The following is a 19,643-nucleotide window of genomic DNA, read 5'->3' as shown; positions in this document are numbered from 1 at the left end:
AGGAAGTCATCCAGGAGCTGAGAGGAGAAATGAAATTTGGAAACTGTTTTTTCCTGGTCCATTCCTTTTATTAAATACCCTCTTCCACTTAAGAAAATAAGTACTGCTATAAGATACACATGCACAAGCTGTACTGACCTTACTAAATTGGTGTGCGCGTGGTGTGTGTAGGGTGAGAGAATATCTTCTTTGAATATCAGATTAGCAGTCCTCTCCCTTAAAAATTACAATGCATTGAGGGGGGGAACTCTCCTCTTTTAAACAATTTCCCCCTTTTCTTTTCAACATCACTATACACAGCACTTTATCGCAGTATTGTTTCAGCTGCACAGTAAGAGACTGGTTTCCTGAAGAACTAGAAAACTAAATTCTCAGCCTAAATCTCTATGTTCTGTCATACAGGGGTGCAGTATTTGGTCCCTGATTCATTCACAAAGTAGGATTCTCCACTGAGAGCTATAACAGTGGGATTTCAGTGATAAATACTATTAAGGCTAACTTTACCCATCAATCACCACATTGTCCTAACTATTTATACTGTATTCACATGTAGAGTGCTGTTTGACTAAAGTCTCAATATGTTCAGTTAATTTTAACTATGTTCCAAAGGTCATCCATAAAGTTGCTTCAATTACAACTCCTCCCTAATTTCAAACACATTTTAGGGGAAATTCAAACAATTTTCAGTATAACTGTTTATTTCTGAATTAAATTTAAATAATATTTCTTATGTTTTTAAATTTGTTATTCTTATTCCTCAACACCAAGTTCTACCTGTCACTACTATGTGCTGATGCATGGTCCTTTCTGAAGCTGAGCTACATGCCTTTACTTGAAATTGGCTGCTACTTCACACCTGGAGTAAAAAAGAATTTCTCACCGCTGCCCCTGCTGGTGTATGGATGTGAACAATGCACTTGACATCAGGTCGAGCTGCGTAAATGGCAGAATGCAAGGTGAAGCCAGCTTGATTAACTCCCAAATTGGTGCTTCCACGATCAACCACATCACCTTGAATATTTATTTTAACCTGGTAAATAAAATAAGTGTTAATCGTAGAAGTGATTTCCCTCCCAACCAAAGTACATAATCTCTTGGCAGGAAAGGAAAAGATTTAGTCATTTTAATGCACCTTAATGAAAATGTAAAATCCACATTATATATATAACACCAAGTAGAGACAGGAATAAAAAAGACCCATATATGTTGTCATTCCATTCCCTTATTCTCACCCAAGCTGCCTGCACTGCCAACAAAACTCCTGCTCAAGAGAAAGGAACCACATCTGCTTTCCTTCAGGGAATACATACAGACAGAAAATTCGGAATCTATCGAGAGGCGGCAAATAATACTAGATCTGTTGCCTTCTAATATGCGAACTTACTCATAGAATCATAAAGTTCGAAGAGACCACAAAGGCCATCTAGTCTAACCTACTGCCATGCAGGAATACATAATCAGACTACCCCTGACAGATGGCCATCCAGCCTCTATTTAAAGACCTCCCAAGGAGGAGACTCTACCACTCTCCAAGGGAGTGTGTTCCACTGTTGAACAGCTGTTCAAGGTCTGTTAGGAAGTTCCTCCTAATGCTGAGATGGAATCATTTTTCCTGTAGCTTACATCCATTGTTCCGTGTCCTATTCTCTGGAGCAGCAGAAAACAAGCTTGCCCCATCCTCAATATGACATCCCTTCAAATACTTAAACAGGGTTATCATATTACCTCTTAAACGTATCTTCTCCAGGTTAAACATACCCAGCTCCCTAAGATGCTCCTCAATCAAACTGTTCCTTTCTGAAACTCACCATAAAGTTTCCAATATACAAATGTAACAGGAGAATAACCAATTATAGCTGCTTAAACATGGAGGATATGAGACAGACTGCAGCATTTGATAGTTAAAGTGATTCCAAAGTTTAGTTTGAAAGTGAAGATAAATATAAAACTTCTAACCAGCATGAAAGAAAATGAGGGCACATGGCTTCAGCACCAAAGATCTGAGGGCAGGTAGGAGGAAGGATAAAAATGAAGGCATAAAACTGGAAACAGAATCTGACTGGACAGCTGTCTTGGCATCTTTAGAAAAAAGAAACCTCACAAACATAATGAAGCAGATTAATGAAACTGAGGACTCAGCAAATAAAGCTCTGCAGTTAGGAATAAAACAGACAACAATATTTGATAATTTACAGTAAGAAGTTCAAACTCTTAAAGAATGATTGATCAAGAAAGCAGGAACAGATGACTGATTGCAAGATTTTGTGAGTTTTTCAAGGAAGAAAATGAAGATGTATTAGCACATGTAAAATAGTGTGTATCTTTTTTAATGTAGAGAGATCTTGTAACACCTTTCAGACTAACTGAAAGAAGTTGGTAGCAGGAGGTCTATGAAAGCTCCTGATGCCAAATTCTTTCTTTCAGTTAGTCTAAAAGGTGCTACAAGATCTCTCTACATAATGATTCTACAGATTAACATGGCTATATCTTTGGAATCTTTTTTAATGTTATCTTTAAATTCTGTTGGAATGTTGTTCAAAATGTATTTTGGCATGATGACTGATTTTCAGTTTTTCAGCTTTATTCTAATATTTGATATTAGTAATTCATGGTCTATGCCACAGTCTCTGCCTGGTCTTGTTTTTGCCACGAGAATAGATTCTCCATCTTCTTTTTACAATTACATAGTCTATCTGATTCTTGTGTTGGCCATCTGGTGATAGTCATGTTTACAATCTCCTCTCTGGTTGTAGAAAGAAAGTGTTTGCGATAAATAGATTGTTGGTCTCACAAAACTCTAATAGTTGTTCTACTGCTTCATTTCTTGATCCAAATCCGTATCTTCCTACAGTTTTTGATTTTGCTCTACTTTTGCATTCTATGATGAATAAGAAATCCTATTTTGGTGTGCTGTCTATTTCTTCTTGAACTGCATTGTAGAATCTCTCAATTTCTTCTTCCCCTGCCTCTGTAGCTGATGAACAGACTTGGGTTATCACTATTAATGTCACCCCATGTCTTCTTGTATTTTTATTTTCAGAGTAATACACTCTATAGTTATCTAACTCAAAATGTCCTATTCCAGTCCATTTTAGCTCACTCACCCCCAGTATTGCTATTTCTGTGTTCCATTTCCTTATTTACTATCACAGCCATTTGTGTGATTCACAGAGAAGAGAAAGAAGGACAGGTTACTTAGCTGTAACAGTAATTTTTTTAAGATCATCTGTGAAATCACACAATCTTGCCCATCCTTCCCTCAATGTGTCCTGCCTCTGCTCAGATCCTGGACTGTTGCTATGGTGGTCAAGGAACTGAGCGTTTAGGTGGGAAATGAGCTAGTAGGTTGCTCAGTGAGTGGGTAGTGTTACCACCCAAAAACTTCTGTAATAGCTCTACAAGTGTCCAGCGATGCACTGCACAGGTGCTGGATGGTGTGATTCACAAAGGACTGCTCAACATCTATTTTGTTTCTGTTTATTCCCAAAAGGAGAAATATGGGCAGTCATACATCAGAAGAAACTTTGGCAAGGGATACAAACTGTAAATAAAGACTGACAATAAAACAGTCAGGAATTACCTAGCTAACCTAAATGAGTTCCAATCTACAGGGCCAGACAAATTACATCCCAGAGTACTGAAAGAACTCATTTCTAAGAAATCCTGGTGAACAGGTCAGGTGCCAGAGGACTGGAGAAGGGCAAACATTGCTTGTTTCCGCCCCCCCCCCCCCCAAAAAAAATTCAAAAAGGATAATCCGGATAACTGCCAACCAACCTGACCTCAATTCCAGGAAAAATATTAGAACAAAGAAATCTGGATGACAATCCAGTGATCAGTAGAAGCCAGCATGGATTTGTCAAGAACAAATCCTGCCAAACTAATCTTATATCTTTTAAAAATCTGGCCACTTTAATAGATAGTGGAAATGCTGTAGAATTGTTTATCTGGATTTCATCAAAGCATGTGATAAAGTCTCCCGTCATATTTTGATTAGTAAATGTTGAGCAGATGGAAACAGTATAAAATATATCCATAATTGGTTGAAAAACTGTATCCAAAGAAGCATCATCAATGGCTGCACTTCAAATGGAGGGAAGCCTTGAATGGTGTGTCACTGATTTCTATCCTGGTGCCAATATTCTTCAAAAATTTTACTGGTGATTTAGTTGAGGTAGAGGGAATCCTTATTATGATTGCAGATCATACAAAACTGTGAGAGTAACACACACATTGGAAGATAGGAACAGAATTCAAAAAGACCTTGATAAATGAAAAAAATGGGGTGAAAGTAATACAATGATATTCAACCACAACAAATGCAAAATTCTAAATTTAGGGCACAAAAACCAATAAACAGGTTTACAATGAGGGGGATACTTGTGTGATGCTACAGCAAAGAAGGCAAATACTATTTCAGTCTGCACTAGTGGAACTGCACTAGTTTCTCCATTAATTATTAGTTATTAATAATTTTCAAAAGTTAAAAACCAACATACATATACAAACTATATCATAAACATGAACACAGAAACAGACCAACAAATGAATGTAGGATCAAGTAAAAAAAAAAAAAAAAAAAAAAAAAAAAAAAAAGGGGGGGGGGAACCAAACAAAAAAAATAAAAATAAAAAAAATCCTAAACCCTGTGCCCCTACATCCCATTAAAATAAGACTTCTTTCTATCCTCTAACCACCACTGTAATAATATTCAAATTACACCTCCCTACACTGTATCATCCTTATTTATTTTTATTGTTTATCTATCCTAGAGCACATATCCACTTTAAATAAATAAATAAATAAATAAATAAATAAATGTTATTCTTATACCCCGCCTTTCTGCTGGAGCAATCAAGGTGGCTTACATAACTAGAATATATTCGAATAATACATATTCTCAATAAATAAACCCCACCCTTTAAAACAGGATTAAATACAATACAGTTTAAAAATTCAACCTGTTAAAATGACAGCAATTCTCTAGTAGAGGCAGTGGTTACATAAAGTAGGGAGAGTACAGAAATTAGATTGAACTATTCTGGGAAGGCCTACTGGAAGAGATCCATCTTGACAGCTTTTTTGAAGCTATCTAGGCTGGTTATTTGACGGATCTCCTCCGGTAAGGCGCAGCAGCAGAGAACATCCTCTAGGAGGTTGCCGTCAGTCTGGTTTTTATGGGTTGCAATAAATTCCTCCCAGAAGACCTGAGGGTGTAGAGCAGATTGTACGGAAGTAGGTGATCCCTTATATAGGTTGGACCCAAGCCATGTAGGGCTTTAAAGGTAATCACCAACACCTTGTACTGCATGCGGAAACTAATTGGAAGCCAGTGAAGAGGTTTCAGAATAGGTGTAATATGATCACGTCTAGTTTTCCCTGTGATCAGCCTGGCTGCCATGTTTTGTACTAACTGTAGCTTCTGGACTAGGTACAAGGGTAGCCCTATGTAGCATTGAAGCAATCGAGTTGTGAGGTTACCAGTGCATGCACTACTGTTTCTAGGTCCCTTACTTCCGGGAAAGGGCACAGCTGACATATCAGCTGGAGCTGATAACAGGCACTCCTGACTGTCACATTCGCCTGATTTATCATGTGAAGCGATGGGTCTAGGAGCACCCGCAGACTGCAAACACAGTCCTTAAAGTAGAGTGTGACCCCATCCAGGACTGGAGGTTGCAACCTAATGCCTGGTTTGGGGGTCCCTACTGTAAGTACCTCCATTTTGTCTGGATTCAGCTTGAGTCAGTTTTTCCTCATCCAGCCCATTACCGCTTCAAGACATTGATTGAGGGGAGAAATGCCATCTGTCATCACGGCTGCTGACCGACACATGGAGAAATATATTTCGGTGTCATCAGCATACTGATAACACCCTGCCCCATGTTTACGGATAATTTCCCCCAGCAGTTTCATATAAATATTGAATAGCATTCGTGACAGGATGGTGCCCTGAGGGATGCCACAATTAAGCTCTGTTTTTGAGGAGCAACAGTCCCCAAGCATCACCTTCTGGAATCTGCCTGAGAGGAAGGAACAGAACCACTGTAATGCAGTGCCTCCAATTCCTAACTCTCTCAGGAGTTCCAAGAGGATGTCATGATCTATTGTGTCAAATGTCGCTGAGAGGTCTAAAAACACCAACAGGTTCACCCTTCCTCTGTTGATGCCTAGACAAAGGTCATCAGCCAGAGCAACCATGGCAGTCTCCATCCCATATCCCGTCCTAAAGCCAGTTTGAAATGGATCTAGATAATCAGTTTCATCCAAGATCACTTGGAGTTGAAGGGCGATGGCTCGTTCGATCACCTTGCTCAAAAATGGCATATGTGATACAGGCCTATAGTTTTTCAAATCCATGGGGTCCAGGGAAGGCTTTTTCAGTAGCGGCCTAACGACTGTTTCTTTTAAACATGTTGGAACATAGCCTTCCCTAAGGGATGCACTGATGATATTTTTGAGAAATGCCATCAAGGCATCACCCCCCCTGGATTGCCAGCCATGATGTGAAGGGGTTGAGGGGGCATGTCGTCTTCTTTACTTTTCCAAGGATCTTGTCCATGTCATCGGTACTCACCAACTCGAACCGATCTAAAAACGGGTTTACTGGACGCCTCATCAGTTGATTCTGCTGTAATCTCGGCGTCCAAGTTGGCTTTTATCTGAGAGATTTTATCTGCAAAGCAGTTGTTAAAAGCGTCACAGCACGCTGTTGTCAGGTTAAGTAAATGGTTCTGCACAGGTAGAATCTGTGTCAGTTCCCTTACCACCCTAAACAGTTCTGCCGGACGTGACTCTGCAGACGCAATACGTGCAGAGAAGAAGGAATTACATGCTGCATTTATTGCCTCTTTATAGGAACAAAGAAGCTACTGATGTCGAGTCCTGTCAGGTAAGAGTCGAGATTTTCACCAGGTGCACTCTAATAGTTGTCCAACCCATTTCAGCTTCCTAAGTTCTTCCGTATACCATGGTCGGTGATTTGAAGAGGACGTTTGGGAGCAATTGTGTCGATAGCTCTGTAAGGTCAATGTTCCAGGTGTTGACCAGGGCTTTGACAGAATCACCAGCATTACCAATCAAGGAACCCTCCAAGGCTTTCTGGAATCTATTGGCTCCATTAGTCTTTGAGGGATTTGACAGAAACACCAGCATTACCAACCAAGGAACCCTCCAAGGCTTTCTGGAATCTATTGGCTCCATTAGTCTTTGAGGGCGGACCATTCTAATGGGTTCTCCACCCCCAGTGGGATGAACAGTGGCTCTCAGTCCAACACTGACCGGGAAATGATCCGTCCATGACAGTGCGGTGGTATTAATTACCCCCACCCACGGATATTGATGGTCCGTGCTGAAGACCGCATCAAGGGTATGACCCGCCTAGTGCATTGGCCCAGAAACCAATTGGGATAAGTCCATGCCTGTCATGGAATCTATGAACTCCCGAGCTGCACCTATTAAACTGGTCTCGAGTGGGATGTTGAGTCACCCAGAATTAAAAGTCTGGACGACTTCAGCAGCAATGAAACCAGCTGCATCAGCTCGGATAGGGAGTCTGTAAGCCAATGGGATGGAGGGTAAAACAACAGAATCCCTATACTATCCCTGGTCTTCAGGCTTAGGTGCATACACTCAAAGTGGTCTGTTTTCCAGATAGGTATCCCAGTCAAGGTGAGATTATCTCTGTAGACCAGAGCCACTCCGCCCCCTTGCCCACCTCCCCTTACCTGCTCAGTAACAGAGTACCTGGCTGGGAGAGTTTGACTCCAAGTGAAGGCACTATCATCCCCAAGCCAGGTCTCTGTAAAACAAGCCATTTATTTTTATTTCCTAAATATAAAAACCTTACTCTCTAAACATCAAATCCCATAATTATGATATCCTTCTTTAAGATAGATTGATGAGATCTATAACTAATCCCCTTTGAAATTCACTGCTGTTATCTTCAATACATTGCACCAGATCTTTTGGTCTGCTGCTGCAAAGATGGTAATTTTAAATGGGATGGATTTAAAACTATCAACCCTTTAATTTTTGTAAATGGAGTGTAAAAGGCTTCCATATTTGTAGAAAAATCCCCTCTGAATTTTCCTTTGTATACAGTCATCCCTCTATATTTGCGGCTTTGATATTTGCGACTTTGATTATTCACAGATTTCATTAATATGTTCTCCCTAGGACAGTCTAGGTCCTCCAGTGCAACTCTATGGTCAACTTTAACTAAAAGTTGCTCTGAAAGACCTAGAGATTCCTAGAGAGAATACTCTATTAGGCATTTGTAGCTACTCCAGCGCCGTTCTATGGTTAGCGTATGTTGGACATTGACCACAGAGTTGCACTGGAGGACCTAGAGGTTCCTAGAGAGGTGTCCTCTCAGGGAAAAACATGGTGTTTTCGTTATTTGCGGTTTTTCCATATTCACGGGGGTCTTGTTCCCCTAACCCTAGCGAATATGGAGGGACAAGTGTAATTTGTTAATTTATCCATTCTCTCTCTTCTATCTTTTACATTACCATATTTAATACATATAGGTGTGGTCTTAAATTCCAGAATGTTATATAGCCCAACTGCTAATTTTACTGCATTTTTTGCACTTCCACGACATATGATGGAAAGTCCTGATTTGCTTCTCACACTTCCAACAGATACTTCATCCGTTTATACATTTTTGTCAGTTTATCTGGGGTCAAAATATCACATGAATAACATTTTATTTTTAAAAAATCAAACTATAATGCATAGGTAAATGTTAGTCTTTTGATCCAAATGTCCTCCCACCAACCCCGTCACCTGGTTACACCTGTTGCCAGAAAACCTTGTAGTTGGGCCCTAAAATGTTCACTATCACTGTCCTAAAATATATTGCTAATAGAGCAATATATAACAACACCATATAATATAGGCACAATACAACAACAAAGGCCATCTGGTCCCGCCGTTTTCTCTTTTTTAGTTTTTCTAATTGCCTCAATGATTTCCTCTACTGAAAGTGCCCTAATCAATTTCTCTCCTTGTATTTCTGTTAATTTTATTATTAGACAATTTTGGATGCAATTATTCATTTGGCATAGGGAAACATCTTTTTTATATAAAATTTCAAAATAATTATTAAACAATTTACTAATCTCTTTCTCGCTCATTAAAACTCTATCCCCTGCTTCTAATTCCAATATTATTGTAAAAACCTTTCCTTCTTCAGTTTATAGGCTATAGCCTCCTTCCCGGATCGTTCACAAATCTCACATACTGCATTCTTTAAAAATTCTCTCCTGTCATTACCAATATTAACTGTTTAATGTAATACTTTAACTGATTTCTAAACCTTCTTATCCAATGGTGACTTCTTCACTTTCTTCTAGTCTTCAAGATTTTTCTCTTTAATTTAATTTCCATTAATATCTTAATTCTTTCTTGCCTCTTTCTTTTCCCATCTACGTTCTTTTGTAGAAACACTCCCCTAATAACTGCCTTACTAGCATTCCAGATAGGGTTGCCATAATTCTCTTCCACAAGACTGAGACAATAGTATCATGGGACTGGATTGGCTGGCTTATCAAGAAAAATCACCCACCCCCCCCACGGATACCAAAATCTGCTGACTTCTAGCCTTTGTTGTCCTCAATAGCAGCACGTGCACATGCCATTAGGAACAGCCCCTATTGTTACCAGTGCTGGTGTGCGCATGTGGCCGCTCTGCCATTAGGGACAACAAGACCTCAAGTGAAATCCCATTGTTTCTAATGGTGGTGCATGCCACCACTGAGAACAACAGGCACTATCCCTAATGGTGGCACAGTCATGTGCATGTGCCACCTCTGGGGACAACACAGGTTTGCTTTTGCAGATGCTTGCTGTCTGCAGTTGGCAAGTCCGTGGATACCGAAGTCTCACTGTATAGCATTATTTTATTGCTATTTCAGTTGTATTATCATTATTATTCTCATCATCATCAAAGCAGCACATACAAAAAAAATCACGTCGGCTTCAAAACCTAGCATAACAAATTTTGTGCCTTAGATTTTGTTTTATGGGCAACATAGCAACATGTACTTCGAAATATTTTTATGTTGTTGTTTAACAAAAAAACTTACCAGACTGGATGCAGTAACCTCACTATAGAGCAGTCCAAAAGGTACAATAAGAAAGTGTTCCTGCTCCAAATTTACTCTGACCTACAAATATGAAAATAAAAACTAAATATAAATAGACAGTAATACTTTAAAATATTTATTTTATAGATATGAAAAGAAGAATGACAGCTCTGCTTCAAACCTATAATTTCTTGATATGCATATAAACCTCTTAAACGTCCAGAAAAAGTAAATTAAGTCCTGGGATTCTGTAGGGCATATTATACTGTTCAGAAAATTCCCCCTAAAGTTCTGTTTAGTAAGACCTTCACAAAAGTATTTCACCAAGCTAGAAAAGTACTGTATATACTCATGTATAAGTCTAGAAATTTTATTCAAAAAACGGACCAGACTTATCCATGAGTCAATGTAAGTGATGTATTTGAACTCTTATATATAAAAAAGGAACCATTCCCTTGTGAAAAACAAGAGCATATACTGCCCTGGAAGCACTATCCTTTAAGGTGAGCATAAACAGTTAGTCCTGTTGAATTTTGCAAGCTCTTTGGAATTATTTTCCTCTGCTTCATCCTTTAGATGCTTTCTTACATGCCCCTAAGTTTTACCCTCAACATATCCATGGGTCATATCAAAATCTATAATTTTGGCCCCAAAATCTGCCCTCGACTTATACATGAGGTCAACTTATAGTCGAGTATATATGGGTATATGTTTTCTAGGTATGAGAATATTCAATATTTGCAAACCAAAATGAAATCCATATTGTATGCATAGACAGAATTGTTGTAAGAGGCCTTCTTTATATGGAATGCAATGCACATATCATAGCCATTACTAGTTCCAAGAATTAAGAATGAATGTAGGAACTGCTGGTCATTAAAGCCATATGCACTCCAAACCTCAGATAAGTTAAACAAACACAGCCATAGTTCTACCCAAGAGAAGCATTTCATGCAAAGTGCCCACCATTTTTTAACATATATACACATTCCAGAAGCAAACATCCAGCAATCTCAAATCTAATCAATACAACTGGTGTGGACAGAAAGTTTCCCTCTGCACACAAATGAATTGCAGCCTCATTCATTCAGGCTGCTGACCTAGTTTTCCCCACTTTCCCCTCCCACTATCAAATATAACTTCCGGCTGGAGATGATCCTCAAGGCCTTCTCAGAAGACCATTAGCTAGTTGAGAAAACAGAGCAAAAGGCAAGGTTTAGAAAAAAAATGCCTGGTACATATTCTCTCTCTCCATGACAATGACTCAAATGGAAGAGAAAAAAATGCAGGAGTAGAACTGGAAGGAGGACTAGAACGCTCTCTATCCCTTCTCCATCACACATGATAACTTTCAGCTTGCCTTAAATAAATATCAAAATTTGACGAAAGGAAAAAATCATCCTTGAATGCAAACTGGTCTAGAAGATTCAAAATGTTTTTGTTCAGTTATTCAAGGCTTACCTGACCTGGTTGTTTCACTTCACATGTGCATAGTGTTAGTTTTGAATAAAATGTTTTCTGAAACAAATTGAACTTTTGTGGGATGCGTATTATTTCCACATTATTACTACCTCTGATACCAAATCTTCTATTAAAGAAAAAAATACCTGGGAACACGTCTACTTCTTTAACTCGGGTATACCTATATATGAAATATTCAACAGACTTTAAAATCTTTTTAGTGTATCTTTCATGTTATTATCCCCCCCCCCCTTTTAAGGCCAACTATAATATCAACTAAAGTAGTTAAACTAGACTGGTGTTAATATTAAGCCAAACATTCTGAATTGTCTAACCAATTACATCTAAGACAGTTCAACTGTATACCTAAAAATATACAGTATGACTGAAACTGGGACAGCTCTTAATCTATTGTCAAATGATGGTCTGAGTTGCCCTTATGACTGGACTGAGACAAACCTGCAAAGACATACCATACAAATACAAACAACAGTCAGATGATAGAAACTATGCTTCACGCATCCAGTGGCAAACTTGAGTTTGTTGCTCTGTTTTATCACAGTGCAAATGCTCACTCCAGTTTTTTGGGGTTTTTTAATGTGGGGCTGAGCAGACAGGCCAAATAAAGTGGTTGCCAACCACTTTGAAGGTGGGACAGATTGAAGCTGTGCTCTGGCAGTCCAGAGCAAACAGAACCTGGGATAGTTCACATGGGGCTTTGTAGATCACCCAGGCCAACATATGAATCTAAAGAAGTAAGCTCAAATCTATGAAGGCTCAAATCTGTAACATAAGCTAATAAAATCTATTCCTGCTCCCTATTTTATTATTTTATAAGTATTTTTATTAACATATTAACAAATGAACAAGGAAGAAATATAAAAAATGTAGTATCTTTTAAAAAATAAAATAATATTCATATTTTGCTCCCTCCTTTGACAGCCCTTTAATTGCTCCTATCTCTCCCTTGTACTCACTTTTATCCAGCAAAGTGCAATTAACTCCTTTTAAATCACTGAATACAGACGGTAAACAGTGTCATTTCTTTGAAAATCTTTCCAAATATCTTGTTTTAAGGTAAGATTTTTTTAAATGCATTTTCATTAGACTATGCAGAGCATATAGTGGGTAGCATGCAAAAAGTCAAAACTGCAATTTGAAATTCCAAGATTAGTACGAATTTATTATTTTATGTGTGCTCTAAGCTATAAACAAACACTTCTGAATTTTCAAAATATAGTGACCCCTTTCTAAACACCAGTCCAGAAAATGAAACAAACTAACCTGCCAGTGGATAATCAGAGTCTATAATAAAACTGGCATCAATAAGAAATAAGGGTTTTGCTGAAAATTAGCGCATGAATGTTAGGAAGTATTCTATTGATTAATGAATGTGATCTTTAAAAGATCCCTTTTCCATTATCTCTAATAGAAAGAGATAATGAAGAAGGAAGTAGAGTGGAAATATAGATTGTTTAAGGAAAGAAGATTGTATTTGAGAAGTACTAAAAGAAAGAGGGTATTTTGAATGGAGATGTGTCAGTATTGACATCTAATGTATAAATGGTGATTTTTATATGTATTGTATGTTTGTATGTGGTCTGGTATGTTTGGTATGTTTATATATACTTAATAAATTCCTAAAAACTAAAAATAAAAAGATTCCCTTTCCACAATGTAGACAGTAAGCATGTTATATATACACATACACACACTTATATATATGCACAGAGCCCCATTCCCTCCTTTTATTTGAAAGTTGAATTACAGGTCATGTTTTCCTGTCATATAGATTCAAATTTGGTAGGTTCACTAAGAGCCAGATGCAAGTAGCTTCGGAAGTCTGGTTATCCCAATAGTTAGTAATTCCTGCTATGTGTAAAAATCAAATAAGATAAAACCAGAACAACAGATATGATGATGTAAATACTCACTGTTATATGATTGTAAATAAGCTGTGACCAGCCAAAGAGATCAGCTAGTCTATAGAAAGCTGCCAGCTTACATCTCAATAACTTCTCTCCCTTCTCATAAGCAATAGAATCAGATCCCCTGAGATCATTCACAGGTGTCACCATGCCAAGACCTGAAGAGAGAAAAGGGACACACCTAATATTGCACCTAGATGGTCAGATCTCTCAATAGTGTCCCCTGAATGTCTTTTTCAAACCTAGACCACATAACTTTAAGCCAAATTGCAAGGTATCATCACACTCTTGTAACCTATAAAACATTATTTCTTTTGAACAGCTGCATCGGTTTCATAATATTGTGTTACTCTGGAACATAACAAAATAACACAATCCAGGCTACTGGTACTATTTATACTTTTCAACTTCTCTTCATTTACTTAGCAGTAAATCATCAGCCACTGACATTTGTATTTTTAGTATATGAAGTAATTTAGTTTTAATACAAAATACCTTTTTTGTTATATTTGTCTCAAGTATGTCTTTTTAAAAACTGGAAAGAGATAAAAGCATACCGCCATTTTAGACATTTACAAAACATCCCTATATATACCGTATTTTCCGGCATATAAGACGACTGGGCGTATAAGATGACCCCCAACTTTTCCAGTTAAAATATAGAGTTTGGGATATACTCGCCGTATAAGACTACCCCTCTTCCAATGCATACCAAATAAAAATTAAAAAAACAACAACATCAGATTTGATTTCAATATGGTAATTTTAATTCAAATGCTTATGACATGCAGGTACTTAGCAGGAAAACTTGTTGTATACAAAGCCTGCTTGGAGTGGTTAGCTCTCCCTGCCTGCCCATCCCTCCCTGTCTCCAAGACTATCAGAGCAGTATTGCAAACACGGCTCTTTTTTCCATACCCCGGGCGTCCCGGACGCCTGCAGCTTGCTCCGCCTTTCAGTTACATATGCGGCAACTGCAGATTCTCCAGTCTGGCTCAGATGTTTCAGCACCTGCCCTATAAGATGACACCCGACATATAAGATGACCCCCAACTTTTGAGAAGATTTTCCTGGGTTAAAAAGTAGTCTTATACGCCAGAAAATACAGTACTTACTCAGGAGAAAGTTTCATTTATGATTTCTGTCATGTACATTTGTACAGATTTGCAGCCTTACATATTTAAACTATTTGTAACCAGCTACTTCTACATGGCTAAGCTAAAATCAATAAATGACAGGTTCTACCTGCAGACTTACATCTAAAATGTATAACACAATGGAAATGGGGAAAGATGAATGAAACAACCAAATTGCAAACCAAGCACCAATTCTTCAAGTTACTATAATGACCAGTGTGATGTGAAACAGTTTGAGGGGAGGAGGGGAGCTATTTTTCAGCTGAATTGATGGAGTATTCCTGCTATCCCAATTCTCTCTGCTGCCACCAAATGGAATGGCTGCTGATAGGTGACAGGAGAACAAAAAAGGAAAATTTAAAAAGATTAAGATGGGACAGATTCTTGAAAACTACCTCTCATTTCAATCTTTCCTCCACCCTCCAAGCCACAGGTTGCCCTATGAGTCCATGCTCTGGTCTGTTGGTGCTGCCATTGAAAGCCAGATTAATCCATAATAAAATAATGATCATCCATAACTTTGCTGTAGATAAAGGGGTTGAACTGGTATGCATTTTAAAGCCCCTGAGTGAACCTGTCCTAGCATTGTCCTCAGACTGCAGATTCAGGGTATGGGGAGGCATAATGTCCTCAGACTGGAGATTCAGGGTATGGGGAGGAGTAGCCATCACCCATAAGAATTCCACCTCCTTTTATCATACCACCAGTTCTGAGTATTTGTACCTTGTACCAGCCCAAAACAGTGTGTACTGGTCACTCTGCTGTCCAGCAGTCTCCCCACTTGAGTTGTCTGAGGTGGTCTTGGAAATACGGCTGAAGAACCTTAGGACTGTGGTTTGGGAGTTCAAGCTTGTATGACAAGGATGCCAAAGCTGTCTGAGACTGGCTTGAAACATCAAGGCTACCATGGCAATCATGGCAATGTCTCAGTACATTGCTGGTCCATTACATGTGGTGTGGCATAGCCTTGACCTGGTCTTTGCTGTTGGGCAGATGGAAAATGATCTAAGTTAGTGTGGATTCAACAACCCTGTTGTCATGTTCCAATTGCTTCCTTGTAAAGTTTGGTTTGGCAGTAACAAACCTTCCTCTGCAGAGCTGAGATATTTATTAAGATGATCTTCACATGAAAACCTACAGAATCTGGAAGATATCTAAGTGCTCTGGAATGTTTTTTGGCTAACAAGGATGAAAATATGGTTGAGGCCTTGTTGCATTATGGAACCCTGAGATGGAAAAGGCCACTGGTACGATTACTCCTAAGTACACAATCAAATATTGTGGGGTCCATAATTCACCTTGGAGCATACAAGGTCTACTGGCAATGAAGCAGGTTGGATAATAGCTAGAACACAGGTGGCACAGGTCATAGAGCAAGTACAATTGCAGCAGTGAGGTGATAAAAAAAAAATCACACTATGCCTCCATTACTACCTTCTTGACATGCTGCCCAGCAGAGTTATTTCAAATGGTGAGGAACCAATTAGGAGAAGACTCAGCAACTGATGGTGGAACCCTTGGTTACCTGCTATGATTAAGTCTGCCAGGCATTTCAAGTAGTTTGTATTTGCTCAGAACTTGGTGCCATGTAGAAGTGTAGCAAGAGGTGTTCAGTGCTCCATCTGGTCTCTGGTCAAGTTTCTTAGGATGCTTCAGTTACAGCAGCCTAATGATGTGGACAAGATGCTTGAATTAGTCTGCCTCATCACATGTAACTTTGCCCCTTGTCCCTCTTGGTTGACAAAATCTAGCAAAAGTTAATTGACCGGGTGAGAGATAAATGCATCATTATGTCAAGACGAGGTACCTATTGCCTAGAGAGAGGTGACCAGTGGATTCTCACAGGGTTCTGTCCTGGGCCCAGTGCTATTCAACATCTTTATCAATGAGTTGGATGACAGAATTGGGGGCATACTTATCAAATTTGCAGATGAAATCAAATTAGGAGGAATAGCTAACACCCCAGAGGACAGGATCAAAATTCAAAATTACCCGAATAGATTAGAAAGCTGGGCCAAAGCTAACAAAATGAAATTCAACACGGGGAAATGTAAGGTACTGCACTTAGGACGGGAAAATGAAATGCACAGATATAGGATGGGGGACACCTGGCTGAATGAAACTATGTGTGAAAGGGATCTAGGAGTCCAAGTAGACCACAAGTTGAACATGAGTCAACAGTGCGATGTGGCAGCTAAAAAGGCCAATGCAATTTTAGGCTGCACCAATGAAAGTACAGTATAGTGTCTAGATCAAGGGAAGTAATAGTGCCACTCTATACTGCTTTTATCAGACGCCACCTGGAATACTGTGTCCAGTTCTGGGCACCACAATTCAAAAAGGATGTTGAGAAACTGGAGCGTGTCCAAAGGAGGGCGACTAAAATGGGGAAGGGTCTGGAAACCATGCCCTATGAGGAACGACTAAGGGAGCTGGGGATGTTTAGCCTGGAGAAGAGAAGGTTAAGAGGTGATATGATAGCCCTGTTTAAATATTTGAAGGGATGTCATATTGAGGAGGGAGCAAGCTTGTTTTCTGCTGCCCCAGAGAACAGGACCCAGAACAATGGAAGCAAGCTACAGGAAGAGAGATTCCACCTCAACATTAGGAGGAATTTCCTGACAGTAAGGGCTGTTCGACAGTGGAACACACTTCCTCGGAGTGTAGTGGAGCCTCTTTCCTTGGAGGTCTTTAAGCAGAGGCTGGATGGCCATCTGTCGGGGATGTTTTGATTGTAATTCCCTGCATGGCAGGGGGTTGAACTGAATGGCCCTTGGGGCCTCTTCCAACTCTATGATTCTATCATTCAAGGGGAATGTAGGACATCCCTTTCTGAGTGGACTTCCCTGGACCCAGAAGTATGTAAGAACTATTTCCCCACCACTAAAATTTCTTCTTAAGTAAGTTGTTTGAGAATGTAGTGGCTGGGCAACTTTAAACATTCTTGGAGAAAACAGATTATGTGACTCCAGTTCAGTCTAGTTTCAGGAGAAAGATCCTTTTGATGTTGAATATCTTAGTGGCTTTTGAGATATTGATTACTGTATCGTACTGGACCAGATATTTCAGAGTTGGGTGGGAGGCACTGTGTTAATAGTAGTTTCATTCCTATATGTGATGCCGGTTCCAGACAGTAGAAGTGGGAGGTTCCTGTTCAGCCATTTAGAAGTGGAGTGTTGCCATGTTCCAGTTTCTTTCCCATGCTGTTCAATATCTATATGAAGCCACTTGGTGAAGAACTTTGGGGTGCGGTGCTATCACTATGCTGATGACACTGAGCTGTTCTTCCCCTTGTCGTCAAAGTCAACTGGGACTGTGCAGGTTTGGAGCACTTCTTATGTGCTGTAACGGGCTAGATCAAGGCAAACAATCTGAGACTGAATTCCAGTAAGATTCAGGCTCTGTGAATTGGCAGGTTTCAAGTCTGGAACTGGAAGAATGACCTGTCTTCGATGGTGTGGCACTACCCTCAGGAGCATGTGTAGAGCTTGGAAATACTTCCAGATCTATCTTTGTCACCCAAGGCCCAAGTGGACTCCACCGCTCAGAGTTCTCATTGACAGCTTCCTTTGGTGTCCTAGACAGGGATAATCTAGCTACAGTAATTCATATGTTGGTAACTTTCCAATTAGTTTACTATAATGCTCTCAAAGAAGACTAACTAGAATGTTACCAATGCATGAACTAACTCACCATGACACTACCTTTCTATGATAGTAGGGATTACATGTGCCTGTGAAGCAAGAGGCTATGCTGATGGTAGCAGTGCTGCTGGTTGAGTCTCCCATGTTAGACAGCTTTTTGCTGAGGAGCCAAACTGAATGTGTCAAAAAAACTATTGGGCAGCAGTAATGGTGGTGCGTGTGTGTGGCATGGATGGAAGATCTCTCAGAGATGATGGCAGTGGCACCATAGCTAACACTGGTTTGTACTGCACAGAAAGAGGCACAACAAACCCTTTTTAATGTCTTTTACCACAAAAACCCTATGATGAGACAAGCCAAAATGAAACTACAGATAGAAGCAAAAAAATGGAACACCCATGTCAGACAGCACTCAACTAGTTACTGGAGCACAGCAGAGGACAACTGCGAGTAGCACTGGAGCTGATGATGCAGCTGGACTCAAACCAAGAGAACGTTCAGCTGTTGACATGTTCAGAGGTGAAAGGAAAGTCTGAAGCTGCACAACATGTATTAACAACACGTATTATAGGAACATGGAATATGAGACGCATGAAACAGGGTAGCCAAACATAGTCAAAAAAGAAATAGAATTATAAACATTGCAATACAAGCTAAAATGGACAGGAATGGGGCATTTTGAGTCAGATAACAATGCAATGTTTTACTTAGGAAATAAAATCTAAGAAGAAATAGGGTGGAATTAATAATGAGGTGAGATGTAGCAAAAGGAGTTTATAGTCTGACCAAACAATATCAACCAGACTTCAGAGAAAACCTATCACTATAGCCACATTTCATGTTTATACTCCAATTACAGAGGCAGAAAAAGAAGAAACAGAAAGATGCTGAATTTCTACGCTGAAATCCAGGAGGAAACTGACTACAAATCAAAACAGGACTTCTTTTTTGGCAACTGAAATTCAAAAGCTGGAAACAGAGGAGAAATAAAGATTCTAAGAAAATTTGGCCCAGGATCAAGAAATGAAGCAGAAGAACGACTAACTGAATTTTGCAAGGCCAACAGTTTATTCATTTCAAACACATACTTCAAGCAACCAAAGAGATGACTGTCTATATGAACATCATGTACATCATGAACATTGCATAATTGGAAGCAGCAGTTCCATTCTCTCTGCAAAAAGAACACCAGGAGCAGATTATGGCACAGACCATGAACTGCTAATATTTCAACAAGTATATCGTGCCAATAAAGGTATCACTGATGGATTTTTGTTTGTATTTGTTGAATGGCCAACACAGCTACCCCTGCATGCTAATATCAAAAAATAGAGTAAAGAAGTAACAAAGAATGCTAAACACTAATGGTTTGATAGTATTGTA

At 39.3% G+C, this 19,643-nt stretch overlaps 1 protein-coding gene across 15 annotated transcripts in view; it reads right to left on the bottom strand.

Annotated features, from left to right (window-relative positions):
* LOC149280653 (alpha-adducin) overlaps positions 1–19,643 on the bottom strand; it is a 69,091-nt gene that overhangs the window by 37,130 nt on the left and 12,318 nt on the right. For all 15 annotated transcript variants that reach the window (XM_089500244.1, XM_089500243.1, XM_089500246.1 and 12 more), the window contains exons 4-6: positions 13,487–13,638; positions 10,092–10,172; positions 881–1,030 (exon numbers count right to left, since the gene is read on the bottom strand). In XM_089500244.1, coding sequence (XP_089356370.1) covers positions 881–1,030; positions 10,092–10,172; positions 13,487–13,638 — 383 coding nt within the window. The remainder of the gene's footprint in view (positions 1–880; positions 1,031–10,091; positions 10,173–13,486; positions 13,639–19,643) is intronic.

Source organism: Sceloporus occidentalis, unplaced genomic scaffold, assembly GCF_023333645.1.
Source record: "Sceloporus occidentalis isolate IW3139 unplaced genomic scaffold, rSceOcc1.0.p SCAF_150, whole genome shotgun sequence".
Classification (NCBI taxonomy): domain Eukaryota; kingdom Metazoa; phylum Chordata; class Lepidosauria; order Squamata; family Phrynosomatidae; genus Sceloporus; species Sceloporus occidentalis.
This window is presented reverse-complemented; position numbering and strand designations above follow the sequence as displayed.